This window comes from Medicago sativa, chromosome 2 (assembly GCF_051527215.1).
Source record: "Medicago sativa cultivar Bolivia chromosome 2, Bolivia_mono, whole genome shotgun sequence".
In the NCBI taxonomy this organism is placed as follows: domain Eukaryota; kingdom Viridiplantae; phylum Streptophyta; class Magnoliopsida; order Fabales; family Fabaceae; genus Medicago; species Medicago sativa.
The window spans coordinates 79,622,062-79,645,019 of NC_140750.1; the positions used below are offsets into that span (position 1 = coordinate 79,622,062).

Below are 22,958 nucleotides of genomic sequence, written 5' to 3' on the forward strand. Positions count from 1 at the left end.
TACACACATCAATAATCAATTTAAAGAACTTTACACCTTTTTACTTGGATTATACATTTCTTTAAAAACTTAATATGAACTCAAACTACACAAATATCTGGTTTATTACTATAAGGAAATTTTTTATTAAGAAAAACTTGTTCTTATACAAGAACCGTTCCAACATATGGTATCCACTCTATCTTCCTCCAACATTAGTGATACTCACGGTAAATTATTATAGTGTAAACCAGTAAACGCACATAAGCAATGGAAAGAGTTTACAAAAAAAAGCTTTTTTATCCACTTGAAGAGCAATAGAGCATAGATGAGCCATATACTATAAAGCTCCATGAGTTTGTCGAAGGCCATTTATACAGGCACATGTTTACAAAATTTCTTAAAGAATTTCAAGAGTTTAGCTTCTATTCTATATATTCATTACTTTGTTAATCCTACGTTCCCTCTACTATACAGAAATACAAAATTATATCATTGCAGAAATATAGAAATAAAACTATAAAATCTGAACGTAGGGCAAGAATGCAGTTTTCATGGTGAACCACTTTTCGAATAGGCAGGCCTGTAGTTTAGTTCTTCAGAGTGAGCTTCAAAGGGAAGGAGAACCACCGTAATGGCGTGGCGATTCCACGACCGTGTCCCCTTCTAGTATTCGCAAAACCTTGATCAAATAAGCACAAGTATAACATCAAGCTCGGGCGAGGAAACCATAAAACGATGTAACAAAATGTCAAGAATCAAGGTCATAGGGTAACTGTATGCCAAAATATATTAGAATGAAGCCATTGTTTTTCTCGCGTGTCAAATAACTAAGGTAAGAATAAAACCTATATCTGTTTCAATCAAGTTCAACGGAATATGCAATTGTAACACAGTCGTATACAACTTCAACAAGATAAAAAATCTGTTCCAAGAAGTTTTCTTTACCTGTGACATGCGTGGTCTAGAATAAGGATCTCGTCTTATGCATAAGGATGCCGTATGTATCATGCAAGAGACCTCATGTTCTGAATAGTGACTTCCCAACCTCGGATCAATCAGTTCCTCGATGGCGTACTCTTCTAACAGTGGTCGTGCCTGTTTATAATCCAAATCCCTCCGACAATTACTCAAGGAAAGTCATGAACAAGCGAAAATTTCATAACTCTACTGTCAAATTTCTCTTGAACAATAATATTTAAAAATCTTGAAATGATGCCATTAACTGATAATTTAAGAAACACAATTAATTAGATAGAAATGTCATTTAACTTACCCACTCAGTAAGACACTGTTGTCCCTTGGGCCGGTTGATATCCACAGCTTTGCGCCCTGTCACAAGCTCCACTAATACCACTCCAAAGGAATAAACATCAGCCTTTTCAGTTATTTGTCCACTTTGAGTATATTCAGGAGCCAAATACCTATATAGCGGCAGCATAGGTTAATTGCATCATTGTTATTGCATTGTATAGTTAGCAACAGAACTAATTAAGGAGTAAAAGACCACATACCCAAATGTTCCAATAACTCTAGTCTCCTCTCCAGTGTCTCCATCAGGCTGCCACCTTGCAAGTCCAAAATCACCAACCTGGTAGAATTTACGACAATCAATTAATGAATTGACCATTACAGCAGATAGATGAAATAATTATGACATTAGTTATAGAATACAAAGATTCTATTGCACAAGCCGGGACAAACAGAACACTACCAGTGGTTCAAAATCATGAGTGATAAGAATGTTGTTAGGCCGCATGTCACGGTGAACAATGCATCCCACCCTGCACTCTTCATGAAGATATCGCAATCCTCGAGCAGCCCCAACAGCAATTTTCTGACGAGCTGACCATTCTAATGGTTTCCGTTGTCTCCCTGAAAGATTTCCAAGTCACGTATTAATTTACAAACTACAGTCAAGACAGTATCACCAGTAACATTTAGCCAATATATATAGCCAGTCCTAGTATAGCTTAAGGACATATATAAATCCGTTAGCTTTTCGAATTGAAATACTATTCTAATGGTTTCCGTTAACATACATGAACTTGGCATTTTATGGACTAAAATATTATTGCACATTGAATCATGAATCAGAATGACTTCCAGTAAGTTCAAGCAAATTCAGAAACACAATTCTATCACGACATCATTTAGTATAGAAGCAAAAAGAAATTACCATATAAATGAGTGTCTAATGATCCATTGCATATATATTCATACACCAGCAGCCTTCTTTTATCCTCAATACAGAAGCCAATCAACATAACAACATTCCGGTGCTGTGCACAACTCAGGACTTCTACCTCTGAGCAGAATTCATGATCCCCTTGAGAACTAGCCAATTTATGTTGCTTAACAGCAATGACTTGCCCTTCTGGTAGAACTCCTCTGTGAACAGATCCAAAACCTCCTTCTGCCAAGAAGTTGGCTGGTGAAAATCCACCAGTGGCTAGCTCCAACTCAGCATAGCTGAACCATCTTGGAGGTTTTCCAAAAACAGGAGCTTTGTGTTGACATATTGAACATAATGGTGGTGGGCCAGGTGCGGCGTTTCTAGATAATGCTACCGCTTCTCTCACGCTTCCAGTAAATTCCATGTTAGTCTTATAGGTTGAGTTTTCAATTTCGGCTTCTCTGTCAAGCCTTGAGAACTTTTCTAGCAATGCTCTAGTTGTAGACATTTGAAGCCTGTCACAAGATCTCTCTGAGTCCGATGTTTCGTCTTCACGTTGAGATGATTGTTTATGTAAAAATAAATCTGCAATCCACGGCTGAAACCTCAAGCTTGCTGAAGAAGCAGACAAATTTTCACTGTCTGTGTCAGAAATGATATCATCAGTTTCTTGATTTTCGGTGATAGTTTCCTCTTTCTTTGACTCGACAATGATCTCAGAGGCGAAAAACGGGGAAGTTCCAGGATCAGAGCTTGAAACCGATGAAGTTCCAACTTCAGTTGCAGTAAATGATGTCTCTAGCTCGGGGCTGCTAGTAGGCGTGACAACTTGTCCTATTGTGGTGGAATTTAAAGAGCCGTTTTTCTTCTTTGATTGTTTTCCAGGCATCACACACTGCTCGGAAGATAATGGACATGTTTCTTCAAGATCCTTCTTTTGCGATCCAACCAAATTCAAGCGAAGCACCTTAGCTTGGGAACCTTTCATAACCGCAATGTTGCACTGCAGCTCTTCCATGCATTGTTTTTCCTCGTGCTTGAGCTGTCTGTAAAGAAAGCAATACCAAAATACAAGAACACAAACCAAATTATAATCACAGTTCAATAAAATAGTATACCAGAAATTGAGAATTCATCAATTTTGTTTCGAATTTCTAATACAAATTATACAATATAGATAGACTATTACTTATCTAATACAACCCAATTGGCTTGAGCTTTCTTGGCTTCTGCGGCCACTGCTCCACAAGGTGATCCAGAAACAATTTTAATCCTGACATTTATCTGCCAAACAACAACGATTAGCTTAGCATATATCGATACAAACACAGCACACAATAAACCTTTATACATAAAGGCTACTAACCTTCTTTGGGTCATAGACATCATGAAGCTGAAGGATCATTTGAGAGCAAGAATCAGTTATATCATTTTTGTGCTCCGAACTAGCTCCCAGCATTGTTGACTTCTTGTGTCCATTAGCACAGTCACCAGCAAACCTTGGAAAACCCCATAATTTTCGGCCTATGTAGGTGCAGTAACATAGTTAATTACACAAAGAGGAAGAGTGAAGGTTCAAATAAACGAATAACAAAGTCCAAAGTCTTCAAGAATCAAGAGAAGTTAAATCAAACCATGTCATCCTACAACCTTTATGTTCAGATAACAAAACAAAATTACAAAACTAAATCTATAATGGTTATAAAAAGTAAATAAATCTTTATGACAATAGTATAAGAACCAAATGATTTAGCGTATGTTTAGTTTCAAAGTAGGGAGAGTCAAAAGTGATTTAGCCTAAAAAATTGATTTTAACTTGAAACTAAGATTTGTAGCTTTTGATTCACACTCAAATTTATTATTTAAGTCACTTTAATGTAACTGTATCCAAACATAAACCACATCACATTCAACTCATTTTTAACTAAAATCAATTTTACACAATCATTTGATTCAAAATCAACTTTTGTCACTGCAGAACTGAACACACACTTAGTTAAGAATCACATATATCAAAAAGGACATGCACCAACAAATAACAAAACAAAAGAATGCAATAGAAAAATGACCTGAATTTTGTGAAGGAACAACCACTAGCAATGTAATGCAATCCCCAGGTTGAACAACATGAGTTAGAGACCAAACAAGAGCACTCTTTGGAACTTCCTTTGACGCCTTGACAGCAACAATAACCTTTCCAGCACCATCAGAACCTTTTTCATGCTTCCCTCGCTTCGATTGTTCTCGACTCATTATCACAACTAAACTAATAATCCCACTAAAATTCCCTATCACTCAATAACCATAACCATCATAGATTTTCTTGGCTCTAACTAGTTACCTCTATTTTCTATAGGACTAAACTAAAAATAGAACCTTATGGCATAGATTCCTCTACAGAAATAGTAAAATGTTACTGACATTAAAGTGATCCTAGAGATGTCTTTTATACCCTGTAAAATCCCACTTTCAAGTTAAATAAATCAAAGAATGAATCAAAGAATAAAAAATTAAACTAATATCAATAATGGAAAGTTCAATCAATATCAACAAACATTTTAAGTGCATAAGAAATTAAGAATGTGAGACATACAAATAGGTCAACTATATCATTTCATTGCTATGGAAGAATGAATGAAGACTAAAAACATCATTGGCCACTAAAAAACAATGAGAATAAGGACGGCCAAAAAAAAGATCCAAACCTTTCTTTTTCTCTATTATTATATGCTTTATCAAACATTATTACATTAAACTTCAACCCGTTCATCATAAAATAAAAATATAAAAAACAAAAACCACAACCAAAAATAATGTACTAGTACTCTCTAGACTAACTAAAACAGTTCTGTAACAATAATATCATCAAAACCAAACATTATAGCCAAAAGCATGAAAACAAAGAAACACAATGAGCTAAAAGGATTGTGACCCTTTATTTATTATTGGTTTAAACTTGAGAAAGTGAAGTGTATGTTACTTACATTGTAGCATTTTGAGTTCCATTGAACGGTCGTTTAAGAAGAAGCAGAGTACAGAAGAGAATGAAAGGAAATGTATGAAAGTGAAAATGGTGTGAAAGGGAAGAAGGAATGGACCACTGAAAAAATGATGAGAGATTTTAAGCAAAGATAAGAAAGAAGGAACAATCCTCAAAGAGTATGGAGAGTGAGTACAAATATAGTTCTGTTCTGATGAGTTGAGAGTGTGTGTGTGTTGACAGAGACATGGCAAAGAGAAAACACAGAACCGTATTAATTGTTATTATTGTTGTCATAAACTTTTCAAAATATAGACATTTTTATTTTATTTCTCACCGTTTTTTTTAAACTCAAATTTGTCTCCACAAAAACAACTAAATTAGTCATTCACATTTTAATAATGATGATAAATTAGTCTTCAATTTATTAGTATAATATAAAGACTAATTCATAGTATAAAAATATCATAGACTAATTTTAGTGTTACTTTTTTTAGAAATAATATTTGAACAACTCTTTTCTTTCTTTCATACTCAGTTTATGTTATTTTCTTTCTTTATATTGTCTTTGTTTTTGTGTTAATATCTCATTTACTTTATAAAATTTTAGTTGTCTCAAACTTGTCATGTAAATTAATATTCAAATAGCATAACTCTATTTTTTTTATAAACTAATGAGTCCACGTGTTTTAGTGCAAGTGGTAAAAATATATAAATCGTTAGGTATATCGTGATCGACGTTTGAACTTTAAATACTCTACTTATATATGAGTTTTTTGAACCTTTTTTTTTTATTAGCCTAGTAGCTGGAGCTCACACATTTAAATGTGGAAAGGTAGGGTGTTCAAGGTTCGAACCCCGCCCCTTTCATAAAATATGGAATGTCCATACCAGTTGAGTTAAGCTCATGAGGAAGAGTTTTTTGAACTTTAAACACTCTACTTATATATGAGTTTAAACGATTATTTAACATTTTGTATATTAAAAAAAATAAAGCTCTTATAACAGATCATTTACATCAATTTGGTCATCTATACAATTTATCAAAACATCATCGTTCAACTATGCATCTTTTATGATTATTTTGCGTCTAGGTAATTTGAAATGAAAGAAACAGTCGAATTTTCAAGCTGAATGAACACTCCTTGCATCAATTAATGAAAAAATTAAACTTCAAAACTTTGTGATGGTTAAAAGCAAAATTCACTATTTACTCTTTTGATTATCACTCTTGATTGTTTAACCTAATTGATTATCACTCTTGATTGTTTAACCTAATTTTGTGTTTGAAAGCTATCACTTGACCTGTATTTTTCATTCTCTCTTTTATACTTGTTCCATTACCTTGACTGTAACCAGTGGCGGAGCTGCCTTAGCTCTTACTTTTTAGAGCTCACATCCATCCTATATACTCTCTCCGTCCCGAATTAATTGAGCTTAATTTCACACTTATTAAGAAAAATGTATAAATAAAGGGGAAAGTGGAATATATTGAATTGAGAACGATGAAAATAGTATTAATTAGAGTTATAAAAGGGAAAAAGTGAAATATATTGAATTAGGAATGATGAAAGTAGTATTGAAAATTGAAATGACTCAGTTATTTTGGGACACTTTTTTTTAGTAGATAGCTCAGTTAATCCGAGACGGAGGGAGTAATACTACATCATAGATCTCCAACACTAACACATACATATCATATAGTATTATAAATATTAGGATAGAATATGATAATTAGATTACATATTATAAATAATGGGTTTTGTTACAAGCCACCCTTTGGTGGTGTCTTTTAACAAGTCACACCTTAAGGTGTGATTTTCACTTTTTAGTTATAATTTTGCTAAAAGACACCTTCATAAAAGTAAGTTGGTGTCTTTTCGCAAATGCTCATAGAGTAACTTGATAAAAGACACCTTCATAAAAGGTGTCTTCTATCATAACCCATAAATAATACATGCATCTTTCACCTATGTGTTTTTCTACTCTTTATTTATTTTATTTAGCTTCATTTAACGAAAACAATACTTCTATAATATTATACACCTAAATTTAATTTATTTATTAATTGAAATAATAATAACAATTATAAAAGTTCTCTCATTCTCAAAAAAAAATAGCTCCAGTATATTTTTTAAACACTTATTTTATTTTATTTTCATTTTAAAAATAAGAAAATCTACAAAAAATTATAATAATATTTTAAATATGTTTAATGTTATAAATTTATACACCTTCGAGTCACTATTATAAGCAAAACTTTGCATTTTAGATTCATTCAATTAATAATGTATATGGTCTTTATTATAGACCACATACATTATTTAATGAATAAATCTCAAATAAAGTTTTACTTATAATAATGACCGGAAGATGTATGGAAATATTGCCTTCATTATTTAAACTTTGTGACTCCGCATGTGACCGTAACCTTTTGATTTAACGTAAACACAGAATTTATTGATCATGAACAAACTAGCACAAGTACTAATGCGATTCAAAATTGGTTGCATTTAATGTAACATCGAAAGTTTCAAAAATCAAAGCAGATTTTGTTAAATTTATTACTAGTAAGAAATCAAATCACTTTGTGGAGAGAGACGAGTGAATCAGATTTCAAGCAGAGAAAGTGGGGCTACGCTATACAGTACTCTTGTATATGAGATACGCCCCATTTGTCATATCTATGGATTTAAGGTAGTTTATACACTCGTCTTTTATTGTATTTTTTTTTTTGAAAGAATACTCCTTTTTTATATTTATTTAACAATTCGTCTTCGTGAGCTTAGCTCAGTTGGTTGGATAATGCATAAAAATATGTAAAGTCCGGGGTTCAAACCCCGGCCACTACCAAAAAAAAATTTATTTAACAATTCATGTATTTGATTTCTTTTTTAAAAAATTGATGTATTAGATTTCTTTTAACAAAAATTGATGTATTTGATTTATATTATAAATATATAGTATTAACTATTTAATGAATTTTACGGAAAAAATTTGTTTATAAATAAGATCGGATGTAGTATATGGAAATGAAGGACATAGTAATTTTTTTTAATGTTTTGTTAACTTGTGCGCTAAAGGCACGAGATAAGAAACTAAATATAAAAATTTAATCTTGAAATAGGTGCATTTATAATCTTAAAAGTTTAAAAATTTGTCTTTTTAATATAATACTTCCTCCGTTTTAAAATGAGTGTCGTTTTAGCCAAAAATTTTGTTTCAAAATGAACGTCACTTTCAGTTTCCAATGCACTATTAATTACTTTTTCCCAATAGTACCCCTTAATTATTACTATGCACACTACTTCCAAAATACTACTCGTATTTTACTTTAATTTATAATGATGGGAAATGCATCAATAGTTAACAAGGTTATTTTAGTAAAAGTGTCATGTCTATGGACAACATTATTGCATTTCTTAATATGTGTGTAACAACTTAAAACGACACTCATTTTAAAACGGAGGAAGTATTTTATTTTTTAATTTTATTTTTAGATCCTAATCTTATTTTATAGGAACATATTAAAATTTTCTATTTTTAAATTCACATTATCTTTGTTTAATGTTAGATTTGAGTTTTTTTTTTTTGAGTAAATTAAATTAAATCTATGAAAAAAGATGGACTGGCTCTACTAACTACCTACACTTGGATACGAAATCGGATTGCAGGAGGTATAGAAACATCATAATAACATTGCATAAATAGAGAGGAGACGTGACATTTGTGCACACGTCTGTAGTGTCTGCATGTTCTTTGCTCAATTCTTTAATCTTTAAACGGGCGTAGGTAACCACCACCGTCACAGAGAAATTATAGGCCTCGATTTCATCATAAAGAAAATGTTTGTAATTTTCCAGACGGCAAACGGTGAGGGTTTTTTCAGAATTTTTTTTTCCTGCCCCTATCACCAAAAAAAATGATCTGTCTGCCCCTTGTAAATGCCCTTGTTCTTCATTTGAAATGGCGAGCATGACATTTTTTCAACCATCATCTGCAAGCTTGTAGGCTTTCTCAGACTTTCTCTGTACAACTCTGTGTTTCTAATTTAAGTTGGCGAGCACGAATTATTTAAGGTTTTTTCTTGTTCTCTCTTTGAAATGGCGAGCATGTTAATTTTTTTTTCCCATGCTCCACATCTAAAATGGCGAGCATGCATTTTAGATGCACTAAATCAAACAAAGCCTTATGAATTTGCGGTGGAGGAGGTAGAAGCACTTCAAAGACAAAGAACAACATGTCGGTGATGGAAAACCAAAAACAACAAGATAATCATAAAGGACAGTTGAAAAAGTGTCAAAGGAAAAGAACATCTTGTTATTCTCGTATCAATAATCTCGATGATGGTTGTCTTATGCACATCTTTAGTTTCCTTCCTCCTATTCCAGGTATAACAATTTTTTTCATTTTTTGTGTAAAATTTTAATCTTTTTGTGAAATTCAACAATACCCAGAATTTTGTTTTCTCAAATTTTGTTACTTTGATTGGTTATTTTGGTTTTTAAATTGTTTTTGTTCTTTATTGGTATGAATAATTGTGTTTAGCATTGATTTGCATTTCCTTTTGTTTTGACATAAATGAAAACACTAGGTTTAGTGCATGTTTGGATTCACTTTGGAAGAGCTGAAGTGATTTTGAAGAGTTGAAATTGATTTTAATATGTTTGGGATGCTCGCCATTTTAGATGTGGAGCATGTGAAAAAAAAAAAATTAACATGCTCGCCATTTCAAAGAGAGAACAAGAAAAAACCTTAAATAATTCATGCTCGCCAACTTAAATTAGGAACACATAGAGTTGTACAGAGAAAGTCTGAGAAAGCCTGCAAGCTTGCAGAGGATGGTTGAAAAAATGTCATGCTCGCCATTTCAAATGAAGAACAAAGGCATTTACAACAATGGGCAGATATATCATTTTTTTTGTGATAGGGGCAGAAAAAAAAAATTCGTTTTTTCAGGGTTGCATTATATTCGATTATTATAAGAAGAAAAAAAAAATACTTCCTCCATCCCAATGAGCCAAAAACTCATTTAAAACATATTCGATTAAGAATAGTTTTAAGTGCATTTGTTAATTATTGGTGCATTCTCCACTATCATAAATGTAAAGTGAAATATATTGAATTGAGAATGATGAAAGTAGTACTAATTGGAGTTATAAAGGGAAAAAAATAATTAATATTGTATTGAAAAGTGAAATGACTCAGTTATTTTGGAACAATTTTTTTTTTTTGCAAATGGCTCAATTATTATGGAAAGAAGGGAGTAGTTTTAAAAGTTTATCGAATAAATGTATTTGATCTATAATGTTGATTTGATTATTCAAATAATTTAAATATAAAGTTTTTGTATAATATTGATCAAATAAAGGATTATATTGTTATGTTAAAAAAATTATATTAACAAATTATATTTTAATTTTAAAAAATTAGAACCAATTTTCAGACAAATATCTATATTTTTGTTCTTAATATGTGTCCTTAGAGCAAGGTTTTACAACTCGAGAGTTTACCTCAACTCGTTTTGTCTAGGTAAACTCGACTCGAGAACTTGTACGAGTTTACCTAAATTATAATTATAATATTTATTATATGCATGACATATATAAGCTAATATAATATTGTAAATATGTCAATAGTGCAAAATACGACTACGAAGGCAAATATGTTGGTGTAAACCCTAGAGGCCAATAGTTTATGTTAAACATTATCTTATGTATCATGACTTTTATTATGAGTAATACCTCAAATTCGTCCTTGAATTATCAGCAATCCATCAAATTCGTCCCTGAATTTATCGAAATATCTATTTAGTCCCTGAATTTTGCAGACGTCCATCAAATCAGTCCCTCCGTCCAAAAGCACCGTTAGTGGTGATGACATGTCCCCTTGCATGTTGTGTTGTCCTGTACACGTGTCAACAAGGCAGCCACGTGTACAGGGACGAAATTGATGGAAATGGAGAAAATTCGAGATTTAACTTTTGAGGGTAATTTTTCCTGTGTTTCCAGTTATACCCCTCTATTACCATTGTCTTTCATCCTCACATTTTTTTCACTCAAAAGCATCAAACCAGTCCCTAATCTTTCACCTTCCCGCCTAAACCGTCACCCTCTTCACTTCTCCAAAAGCATCATCATCAAGAGGAAAATGTTGATGGTACTCAAGGAATGGAGGAAATGGCTTGTGATACTCAAAGAAATGATGAAGTCAATGTTGGTGCAACTGTAACCCAACAAACTCAACCTGAAGAAACAGTGACTCAGGTAAATGTCACCCAACAAACTCAGAATGAAGCTTCAAATGTGGAACTGTTGTTGAGAACGTTGCTACTGAGGTGCAACAAGAGAATGTTGCTACTGAGAATGTTGCTTCTGAGGTGCAACAAGAGAATGTTGCTAATGAGAATGTTGCTTCTGAGGTGCAACAAGAGAATGTTGTTACTGATTATGGACATGTAACTGATGCAGTTTCTAGATAGGTATAACTTTATCTAAAATATGGATCGATTTGAGACTTACTGGCATAATTTGAGGACTAATTTGATGGATTTTCTTATAATTTAAGGGCTGATATGATTGATTTTATTTGCAGATAATGAGTACAAGGAGATATGGCATGAGAGGACCAGTGATTCATTCAAATGACATGCATAAACAAACACCACTGAGGGGTCCTGCTCCATAGAATCCAACTGGTCCTGGAATTGTTAGAGTTCCAAATCCAAATTACGGGTCATCCGCTTCTACTCAACCCCAATACATGGAGTTTATCCCAACTCCAGGATTTCCAAAGCATTGATGCTTGTTTAAATTATGCTTTTGGACTAGTTTAATTTTTGCTTTTTGGACTTGTTTAGTTTAGGGTTTTTTGGATATGTAATCACTTAAGAACATCAAATGATTTGATGACTTGATGGCTATGTAATTTGCATTTTTTGGCTATGTAATGACTTATGAACATCAAATATATGACTTATGATGGTATGCAATGTATGTCTTTTTATAATCAAAGTATCTATCTTTTACTTTTTACTTTATTCAACAAATGTATGCCCAAGGATCAAAGTGATATCTGGTGTGAAAATTCAAGGACCTATTTGATGGTAATTTCACTAATTTGAGGATCAATATGATGGATATGCATATAATTTAGGGACCAATTTGATTGAAATTTTTTGGCAGAAGGGTTTGATTCATTCATTGACAACCTCTTTTCATTACATCTTTGCAACATTACATGGACTTGGCACAATACAATAGCATTCTAAACAACTCAATCAAACATAATACTCCTATCAATATCTTAATCAACCTAAGCTCACTTCCTACACAGTTAACTCTATCCATCAACTTTGCCTTCCAAACCTCTTCTCTGCCCCTATCATTTGGCTTCTCTATCAACCTTACATTTCTTCCATGATCAACGCCATTGGTTTTAAAATAGCCTAGTTCTTCAGCTTCATCAACCCACACAAAAAATTTACAATTTTCATCATCATCCTATACAATCAAAAAACAAAATCAGTACTATTTAAACAAACCATTCACACATCACATAACCATTGTTAAACAAACCTTAGGCAGAGGGCAAGCATAGAAAGGCCTTCCTGGGTTTTGGACAGTGTTTGCTTTTCTTACAACACAAATTCTAGGACACCAACAATGAAGCTCTCTCACATCATCATTGTACATAGAGCTTGAAGATAAAGACCGGTTGCTGTAGTTGTTTTTGCCCATACGCCCACCACCCATCATATGTTAACACCGAATCTTCAACAATGACCAATGATATTTTAATTTCGAATTGAATCAACAAAATTAGGGTTTTATGTTTTTTGAATTGGGGAAGAACACCTACTCAATTCATGGAAGAATTTTGGGGGATTTTGAACTCTAGGTGACAAATAATAACATTAGGGTTCCATATTTATGTATTTGGGGAAGAAAGAGCCATTAATTTGGAAGTGGAGAAGGAGCCGTTGCTGAGTTCGTTGAGAAAGAGCCGTTGCCAATTTTCTGAAAATCCATCAATTTGGTCCCTGCTTGCGTGGCATCTGACGTGGCAAGCCTTGTAAGAGGTTAACGTTACACGTCACCTCCGTTAACAGACCAGCTTAACGGAGGGACTGATTTGATTGACATTTTGTAAATTCAGGGACTAAATAGATATTTCGATAAATTCAGGGACGAATTTGATGGATTGCTGATAATTCAAGGACGAATTTGGGGTACTACTCCTTTTATTATTGAATAATATATGGCACTCTTTATTATATTTGAATAATGTTAATAAAATCTTTAGAATAGATAGTTTGTGTAATAATATATTAAGTGTGACTTAATCATGAGATTGCATTATCATAAAGAACGCTATTTTTAAATGTATCTGTAGTTAAAGCTTTAATATGAATAAAGGATAATATTAAAGCGTCGAGACTATTATGTATGTAGACTGATGACCGCATTTCACGGGTCATAGATATGAGATATTAAGTCTATACATAGGTATAAATATTAGGAGTAATATTTATACTGGATTGACCCACCGTGAGAATACTACATAGTAAGTTATGAAATTGTCATAAGATATTCTCACAATGATAATAGTGTATATCATTCTTAGACCTGAAACCACTATGATCCCTAGATGTGGACTCAATTGCTATGTTGTCATTCTAACGTTGTCTGTAAAAGGATAACCATAACGTTGGTTGATGGGTACTTGATGAATCATGCTGAGGGACATGAGTGTCCTAGATGGGATTTGTCCATCCTCATAAACAGGAGATATATCTTTAGGCATCTTGATGAAATATGACTCTAAAACTGCATGGCCATGCCGAACTAAGTCAATATAAGATATTAGACTTATTCGTTATTCAGTATATTTCGAAATCAAGAAATATAAACATTGATCTATACAAGGGTGACAATATCTATGCCTTGGGATCAATAAAGATATCGAGACAAAGGAGTAATTATACACATGAGTATTATCATGGAAAGGTTTCGTCAGATCACTTGACATTCTTGTCACTTGGGTGGAAATGATGTGTTGCTAGATACCGCTCATTGTTTATTTAAATATTAGATTAAATATTATTGCCAACGTGACTAGAACCTATAGGGTCACACACAAAGAACAGTCAAAAGAGAAATATATAAGTATGACTTATATAAGGGGTGCGTTTAGTAAATAACGCTAATTAGTTAGCAAAATTACTAAACTCGTTGTTGGGTTTACTGAAGCCCAATAGTGACTTCTGACTTGCAGAGCACACTAGAAATTCTATAAATAGAACTATAGTGCTGAAGTTTTTGGTTACATGTTTTGGAGCAACCCTTCTTCTCTGCACTTCTGATTCCTTGGCTAGCACCGAGTTTTGGAGGAGCACTGTTCGTGTGGACTTGCTAGAGGCTTTGTTGCTTGCTGCTTGCTTTGTTGTGATCGTGATTCCAGTTCCAGTATTCAATTTCCAGACTCCACACTTTCGAGGTAACAATCGAATCACTGATTCATGTTTGAATTCGTAATGATCCAAGGAAAGAAAATCGAAAATTTTATCCGCTGCTTTCTTTTGAATTCAATTCGATTTTCCTTCAAATTATACCAAACTACCATAATAAAATGTTATGCTCAACTTAGCATCAAAATACAAAAATTAACGCACAAAATCATAAGTTTCCTAAGTCTCTAAGTTTAAGTCACCCATTAAACCATCCAAAAAAGCAAGTTTCACAAGTTCCTAAAGTTGTTGATTAAACTATCTAAAAAATAAACCAGTTAATTTCTTCAAAAGGTCAACAAACACCACCACCGCAACCCTAACTGATGTCGCAATCACTGGCGTCGAAATCTGAATTTCCACCGTCGGAATCGCAATCCTAACTGGTATGTGCTCCCCTATTCATGGTTTGAGACCTCAAAGAAGAAAGAAAAAGATACGTTTCATTTTAGGAACAACATATATATTACTGTAAATGTAACTATTTAGTAAACGTTTCAGTCTTTGGGCTTGTAGAAAAGAAACTGGGTTTTGTAAAAAATGGGCCCAAGAAAAGGGCCGATAATTTTTATATTTTTTTTAGATGTAAACTCGGTAAACTCGGTCGAGTTTACACGAGTTTACCGAGTGTTAGCTCGGTCAAACTTGTCAAACCTTTCGATTTTACCAAAAATCGAGATTACCTCAGAGTTAACACGATTTTGGTACCTAAAAACGTAAACTCGGTAAACTCGGAGAGTTAAAACTCGATTTGCGGAACATCGCCTTAGAGGATATGTTATTATTCCCTCCGTCCCGGTATATCTGAGCCAGTTTGGTTTTTCACACAGATTAAGAAAAATGTATAAATAAAAGGGAAAGTGGAATATATTGAATTGGGAATGATGAAAGTAGTATTAATTAGAGTTATATTGTATTGGAAATGATGAAAGTTGTATTGAAAATTGAAATGACTCAGTTATTTTGGGACACTTTTTTTTAGTAAATGGGTCAGATATTCCGGAACGGAAGGAGTAAGAGTTAAGACACACATTAGCATTTGCTTTTCTTTGTCAATTCACATGTTTTATCAACAAAAAAAATATGGTAGAATTTATTTATCTTAATAAAGTAACGCAATACACATTAAACTTTTATATATATTAAGGATTATTTACACATGAATAGAAGACAAACGGACAACAAGTTGTGACGCTATGTCTTTTTGGATGCAAAACCAATTATTAGGGATTTGGGCTTTTACAATATGAGAGACAACTTTAAAAGTTGCGTTAAACAAAGTGGTCAAATATGAGAAATCGTGTTATACAATCAACATGCTTTTATATCATTTGTTTTAGACACTTTCGATTTACTAGCATCAGAGGTTATTGATCATCTACTTATAGTTCAAAAGATTATGTATAACAATGTCATATGTCTTCTAAGTCCGAATTTACGAACCGAGGTCAATATAGAATTTATCTCTGTTTTAAAAAAAAATGTCGTTGGTTAATACTAGTACTAACATTTTTATAGTTGATTGTTGAAAAAGTACATAAATCTTTGGCCAAATACCTCCCTGGGTCCTTTAAGTTTCACGTTTGTAACAGATAGGTCCTTTAAGTTTCAAAGGTTACAGATAAGTCCTTTAAGTTTCTAAGGTTTCAGATAGGTCCTTTAAGTTTCGAGTTTGTTTCAGATAGGCCCTTTCTATCAACCTTCGTTAAGGACCTATCTGAAACCTTATAAACTTAAAGGACCTATCTGTAACCTTTGAAACTTAAAGGACCTATCTGTTACAAACGTGAAACTTAAAGGACCCAGGGAGGTATTTGGCCTAAATCTTTCCACATAATTATCGTCGTCACATACATTAACTTTTAAATTGTCAATTTTTTGAAACTTAAATCCTGGATATTTTAAATGTGAAGGATTCAATATTCATTATACAGTGTGGTAAGTGGCAGAGATTTTGTAACTTCAATGAAGCAAGGGTCATTTAATGCTACTTTGGACCTTGCTTGCCCCTAAAGATACTGTCTGCAACTATCCAATTAATGTTCTGCCTTGCCTTGGGAACTCGATTTTCTTTTCGTTGTTGTTGCATTAATTTGTGACCAACTTTTTCTAGCTTATTCCCCCTTGTTTCATTTGCAGAATGAAGTTTCAAAATTGCATTAACTTGTGACCAACTTTTCTCTTGCTTATTTCCCTGTTTCAATTGCAGAATGAAGTTTCAAAATTGCTTAAAACTCGTATTCTTTTTAGGAAACCTTGAGTTAGAGCAACTCCAATTGGGTGATGTTTGTGGTCTTTTTACTTCATGCTCTTATTTTATGCTTTGTTTGGATGAGAAGAGACGCTAAAATAGAAGAGTACTACACCCTCCGTTTCAAAATGAGTGCCGCTTTAGTCAAAAAAAATTGTTTCAAAATGAATGTCACTTTCAGTTTCCAATGCAATAATAACTTTTTCTTTTCAATTGTACCCTCAAATTAATACTCTGCACACTACTTCCAAAGTATTACTTTTAAAACTAACCAATAGTTAATAAGGATAATTTGGTAAAATAATCATTTTCTTTCTTTTAATCATTGCATTTCTTAATATGTGTGTAAACATCTAAAACAACACTCATTTTGAAACGGATGGAGTATTAAAGAATGAAAGTGCATAAAAAACACGTAGAAAGTGAGATAAATGTGTAGTTGTTAAAAGTTGTTTGATTGTAGTACGAGAGAAATAAATATTTTCTTCGATTTTATTTATAAGAAAAATTCGAATCAACAAAAACTGATATATTTGATTCAAAAATTAGATCAGATACATTAATTTATTTTTGACTAAAACGTCTTTTATAAATAGGACCAAACAGAGCATAACTATTTAGTCGCAAATAACTTAACAACCTTATGTAAAACAAATAAGTCACAGGGGGTGAGCTCAATTCTTTATAAAGAAATTATCGGAGAACACAAAAAGTAACATAAAACACCACATTTCTAGGATAGGTTCTGTGCTTTTTTAAAGAGTAATAATATTTTGACATCCATTTGATGACAACTTTGTTTTTCTCGGGTTAGGATCCTCTCCATTTGTGATTTGTTCCATTTGTTGCAATTTGGAGAGAGACACAAAAAATTTAATGATGGTGGGATCCACTTAGTGATAGGACCCACCACTTACTTTTTTGTGTCTATCTCTCTTCAAATTGCAACAAATTGAACAAATAACAAATGGAGAGCATCTTTACCCGTTTTTCTCACTTCTTATTGGTCAAAAACAATGGAGAGAGAAAAAGGAAGAGAGAGGATAACAACATATGAGAGAGAAAGTTGTCCAAAAGTTGTCAAAAAGTGGTTGTCAAAATATATTTCTCTTTTTTAAAATATTTTTTAGTTTCGTCTTGTTTTCCACACATATGATTTGAGGAACAAATGTTATGCGATGTTGATGCAGTTTGTGTTCTAACATCATCGTTTTTCTTTTTCTATTTTTTTTGGTACAAACATCGTTCTTCTTTATATGTAAATACATTTATATAAGGGTTTGAAATTAATTAAATGTTGAATTAGAGGTGTTCATGAGTTGAATCGAGTTCAATTTAACCAAACTCAATACCTATACCGATTGATTGTCTTTGTTTTGAGTTGAGTATCAAATCCGTATTTTAAATTAAAACTAAATCAAATTAACCTGATCATTAATAATAAATTTAATCTTCTAACAAAAAATTACGAGTGTTGAAAAAAGTTGTTGCAATAATAAATTTATCTTAAATGTATACATGTATTAATTTTTATTACAAAACAAATTGATAGATTAATACCTGATGTATTTAAAAAAAGAGTATGACAATTTATAAAAGGTCTCATACTTGCAACCATTCAAAAATAGAGATATCAAAATTGGGGAAACTAAGATTGGAGATATTAAACATTTCTTCAACCTATCAACAAGCATCTGCATAGTTTGTTTGAATTAGACAAACAATCGAACAAAGAAAACCGGGAGAGTGTAGAGGATGAGGGTTGTTCGGTGAAGGTTGGAGACGGAGAGTTTGGTGAAAGAAGCTGAAAACCAGGTCAAATACAAACTTTTTAATATTGAAATCGAAACATGTTTTATATTTCCCTAAAAAAAATTATGTTTAACTGTTGTGCATAATTTTTAGCACATGAGTGTATGCTAAACCAGAAGGCTGTTGTCTGGATTAGGGAGCGTGTTAGTGAAAGTGGGATGATTGAACAAGAACATGCTAATATCATTAATTGAGGCGATTTTTTTTTTGTTTTTTGTTTTTGTGGTGGCTGGAGTTTGAACAAGAATTTTTTTTTTGTGGTGGCTGGGGTTTGAATCCCAGACGTTGCATATTTTATGCATTGTCCTTACCAACTGAGCTAAGCTCACGAGGACAGTCGATTTTTGTTTACATAGCCTATAATCGTACAAACTCCTCGAAGGAATGTCATAGCCTATATATGTTTTTCTTCAATTTATCAACTACTCCCTCCGGTCACTATTATAAGCAAAAATTGATTTTTTAGGTTCATTCAATAAATGATGTATGTGATCTATATATAGACTACATATATCATTTATTGAATGAATGTAAAAAGTGAATTTTTGCTTATAATAGTGACCGAATGGAGTATTTATGATATAGTTATGGTTATATATATACACACACATCCCCACTCGTAATGGATCCTCTCAAATTATCTCTTGTAAAGTTTATGGTAAACTTATGGAAAACATGAGATAGAAAAAATGGAGGATCTATTTCCGTCTCCATCCATGCATTGCATGAACCGTAATGTTTTATGAACACAAAAATGAACATGGACACCGTATTTATACCATAGGAGGATACAATTTTGCTTTTTTTAATCACTCCTTCTCTTACCTTTGTGTTTGCATGCACACCCAGCCAGCCTTGTATTTTGTAAGATGTCGGTAAGTTGTCTATAAAATGTGTTCCAATATCATGTCTCTTGAATGAAATGTACTTGTTGACAAGTCTTGTGTTATTGTTACATCAGATTCAGCAAATTAACGGACAGTAGTCAAGAGTGAACCATCTAAAATAAAAACACATTTTCTGCCCAATCTTGGGCACACAAGAGTTTCTCTTATAGAGGATACATATTACAAACCCAAGCAATGTGATGATACTTGAGATTTTAATTTGAAATATCACTCAAACAACTCAACAGGCTCTATCTTAGTTTTAATTTAAAATTATAGTATACAGATTATAGAAATAAATAACACCAATGCAAATCTTGTCGGTAGATTGATGGCTCATTCTAGTAATACTAGAATTGTAGCATCATGCACATGCCTTAAAAAATGTATATATTGGTTGATATTTTAGTATTATACTCCCTTCGTCCCGGAATAACTGACCCATTTTCTAAAAAAAAGTGTCCCAAAATAACTGATCTATTTCAATTTTCAATACAACTTTCATCATTCCCAATACAATATAACACTAAATAATACTCCCTCCGTCCCGGAATAACTGACCCATTTTCTAAAAAAAAGTGTCCCAAAATAACTGACCCATTTCAATTTTCAATACAACTTTCATCATTCCCAATACAATATAACACTAAATAATACTACTTTTATCATTCCCAATACAATATATTCCACTTTCCCCTTTATTTATACATTTTTCTTAATCTGTGTGAAATGAGCCAAGAGGTCAAATAAATTGGGACGGAGGGAGTACTACTTTTATCATTCTCAATATAATATATTCCACTTTTCCCTTCATTTATACACTTTTCTTAATCTGTGTGAAAAACCAAAGTAGGTCAATTATACCGGGACGAGGGAGTATATGTTTTTCTTCAATTTATCAACTAGTATATACACTATCATTGAGACATGATAAAAGAAGGTGGAGCCATTGATAGAGGAAGGGTGGGGCAGGAACAAGACTGTGTCATGATATCTTATCCACCCCGCTGTTAGCAAAAACACATGCAAAAGTCAATTCCCCGCAACTGTGTTTAGACTTTAGACAGCTCTATAGGATTTATCCCAATTCTCTACTATTTTAATATACCTACCATTGTTAACTGTGTTTTATTCTATCGCGTCAAAAATTGATACCGGTTAGGTTAGAAGTGACTTTATGTTACAATGTTTTATGCAATGATACATTCACGTGAAACCTGAACAATAAATTTAAATGTTGAAATCAAATTTGCAGACATAAATTGCAATTTCTAACATCTGACTTAGAATTAATTTTAACTCTTCAAAATCATTTTTGATTGAATCCAAATATCTACTACTTAAACATGAATCCCTACACACAACAAAGAGGCAAAAAAAGAAATCAGCTAGCTCTCAAGGGATATATCACAGGTTCAATCATGCAAGTCCTCATGGGTGGGCCACTTGGAATTTGTGCCACATGCAATTCAAACCTTGTAAAATGTCCAACTCTAAGGTACATCTTCATGTTTAACCTTGTTCAATGAAAAATGAGGATTTAGAGGCCCGCCTTAATGTCCTTCATTGCTTTGTGTATGTCACCATTCTGAATTTAATGATTCCATATGGATGGAATGTGAGAACAACCATTGTAATAATTGTGGCCTTAGGCATCCATGCTGCCTTTTAACAAACTAGACATCAAACTTTGTAAATTTAATTTTTTTTGTTATAACATTATGATTGGCTAAATCATTCAATTTTTTTCATTGCCCTCTATTTCTTTTTCATCTGATTATTGTGATATTTTGGATCCTTTTTCCCTATCATATACTCAATACTGTATGAATTAACTGTAGAGTGGACTATAGTAATAGTACTATGACAAAAATATTGCTATGAACAAAGACAAATACCACTCTACATCTAATCAATATGTTGACCAATGTCCCTTAACCAAACTTATTGTTCTCCCCACATAATATTTTTGTAGCATCCGTTTGTCTCACTATTATATGATTGTTTGGGCTCCCCCATAAATTTCTTCATGTTTTGCACTTATAGTGAACTAATTTTTTTTTTTGAAACAAAGACGGTTGAGTCCAAAAAGAAACTACACGCCTACAACTCTCGGATATTTAATCTCGGGAGGGGATTTCCTCCAATGTGTTTTTCTCCTGTTTTCTGCAGTGTGGGAATCTACACCATTAAATTTATTATCTCTCATAATTTCAATTTTTTAGCATTTAGATTTGCAAGTATTTATTTTTGTTTAAAGACTGAGATTTAACTACTCTCCAGTCACTGGAGAGGATCCATTCTCTTTAATCTCCACATAATCAGCAAAACTTAAGTGATTAATTTGAGCTGGAGGTTGCTCATGGAGTACACAATAGTTAAAGTAAACTACTTTTTTTAAATGTAAATAGTAAATTATTTAATGTAGCATTAACATGAATTATATTTTCTACTCTCTGATATCGGTTCAACATACATATCACCCTGTTAACTCAGCATTAGCATTTAAAATCAATACAATTTCCTACTTCTTATCATTATTAATTTTAATAGGTCAGCTTCCCTAGCTACTGGTGGTTGTTGGGGTATTTGGATAAAAATATTCACTCTACAGGTTTGGTTATGGGAATGGCGGATTGGTAGAAAAAAAGAAGGGAGAAGAGGGTGTATTAGCAAAAATGAGGGTATAAATAGTATCCCCTGTTTGGTGGTAGTGCTCAAACTAATATCTTTAAAATTGAGCTGTCTTCACTTTGGGCCAATTAATACCCTGAAATCATATAGACGATTGCTCTTTACACTTCATGAAATGTTCTCCCACACCTCAAAATGACTAAAATTAGCTCTTAAGCTGAGTGTTAAGGAGCGACTGTCGGGTATTAGAGGTCATTTTGAGGTGTGGAAGAGCAATTTTGTTAGTGAGAAGAGTAAACTGCAATCATATATACTAGACCATCCCAAACAATAGTTGAATTTGTGTCATACAGGTGACATTCAACTCGAAAGATTATTATACACGTCCCGTGGATTGCTCAAAAGCTTATTGAATTTATCAATCCTAAATTCCATTCGCATAAATCCTATTGAGAATTACAATCCGATGCACATTTTTTAGATCTTAACGTAACTTTCGATCGGCTTATCTTATTTTCTAGGTTGAGCAGTTAATCTACCGAACACATAACAATTTTCTTCAACTAAGTTTTGTCTGGTGTCTGTTTAATTTGTTTGAGCTTGAATGCTCATCGTTCAGGCTGTTCAAATATCTTACTACCACCGGAAAAAATGGTTAAATTAAGAAATGGAGAACTTTCGACCAAAAATAGAAAAGAAGAAAAGAACTTTTGTTTTTGTCAAAGAAAGAA

At 32.7% G+C, this 22,958-nt stretch overlaps 1 protein-coding gene across 1 annotated transcript; it reads right to left on the reverse strand.

The window, feature by feature from the left end:
• Positions 1–259: 259 nt before the first annotated feature.
• Positions 260–4,573, reverse strand: LOC146951199 (inactive protein kinase SELMODRAFT_444075-like). The gene is made up of 9 exons (XM_085747166.1): positions 4,225–4,573; positions 3,522–3,679; positions 3,345–3,439; positions 2,159–3,201; positions 1,694–1,854; positions 1,494–1,570; positions 1,256–1,403; positions 928–1,077; positions 260–661 (listed from the first exon to the last, which is right to left on the reverse strand). The coding sequence occupies exons 1-9, from the start codon at positions 4,406–4,408 to the stop codon at positions 590–592; spliced, it is 2,088 nt and encodes a 695-aa protein (XP_085603292.1). The 5' UTR covers positions 4,409–4,573; the 3' UTR covers positions 260–589.
• Positions 4,574–22,958: the final 18,385 nt, after the last annotated feature.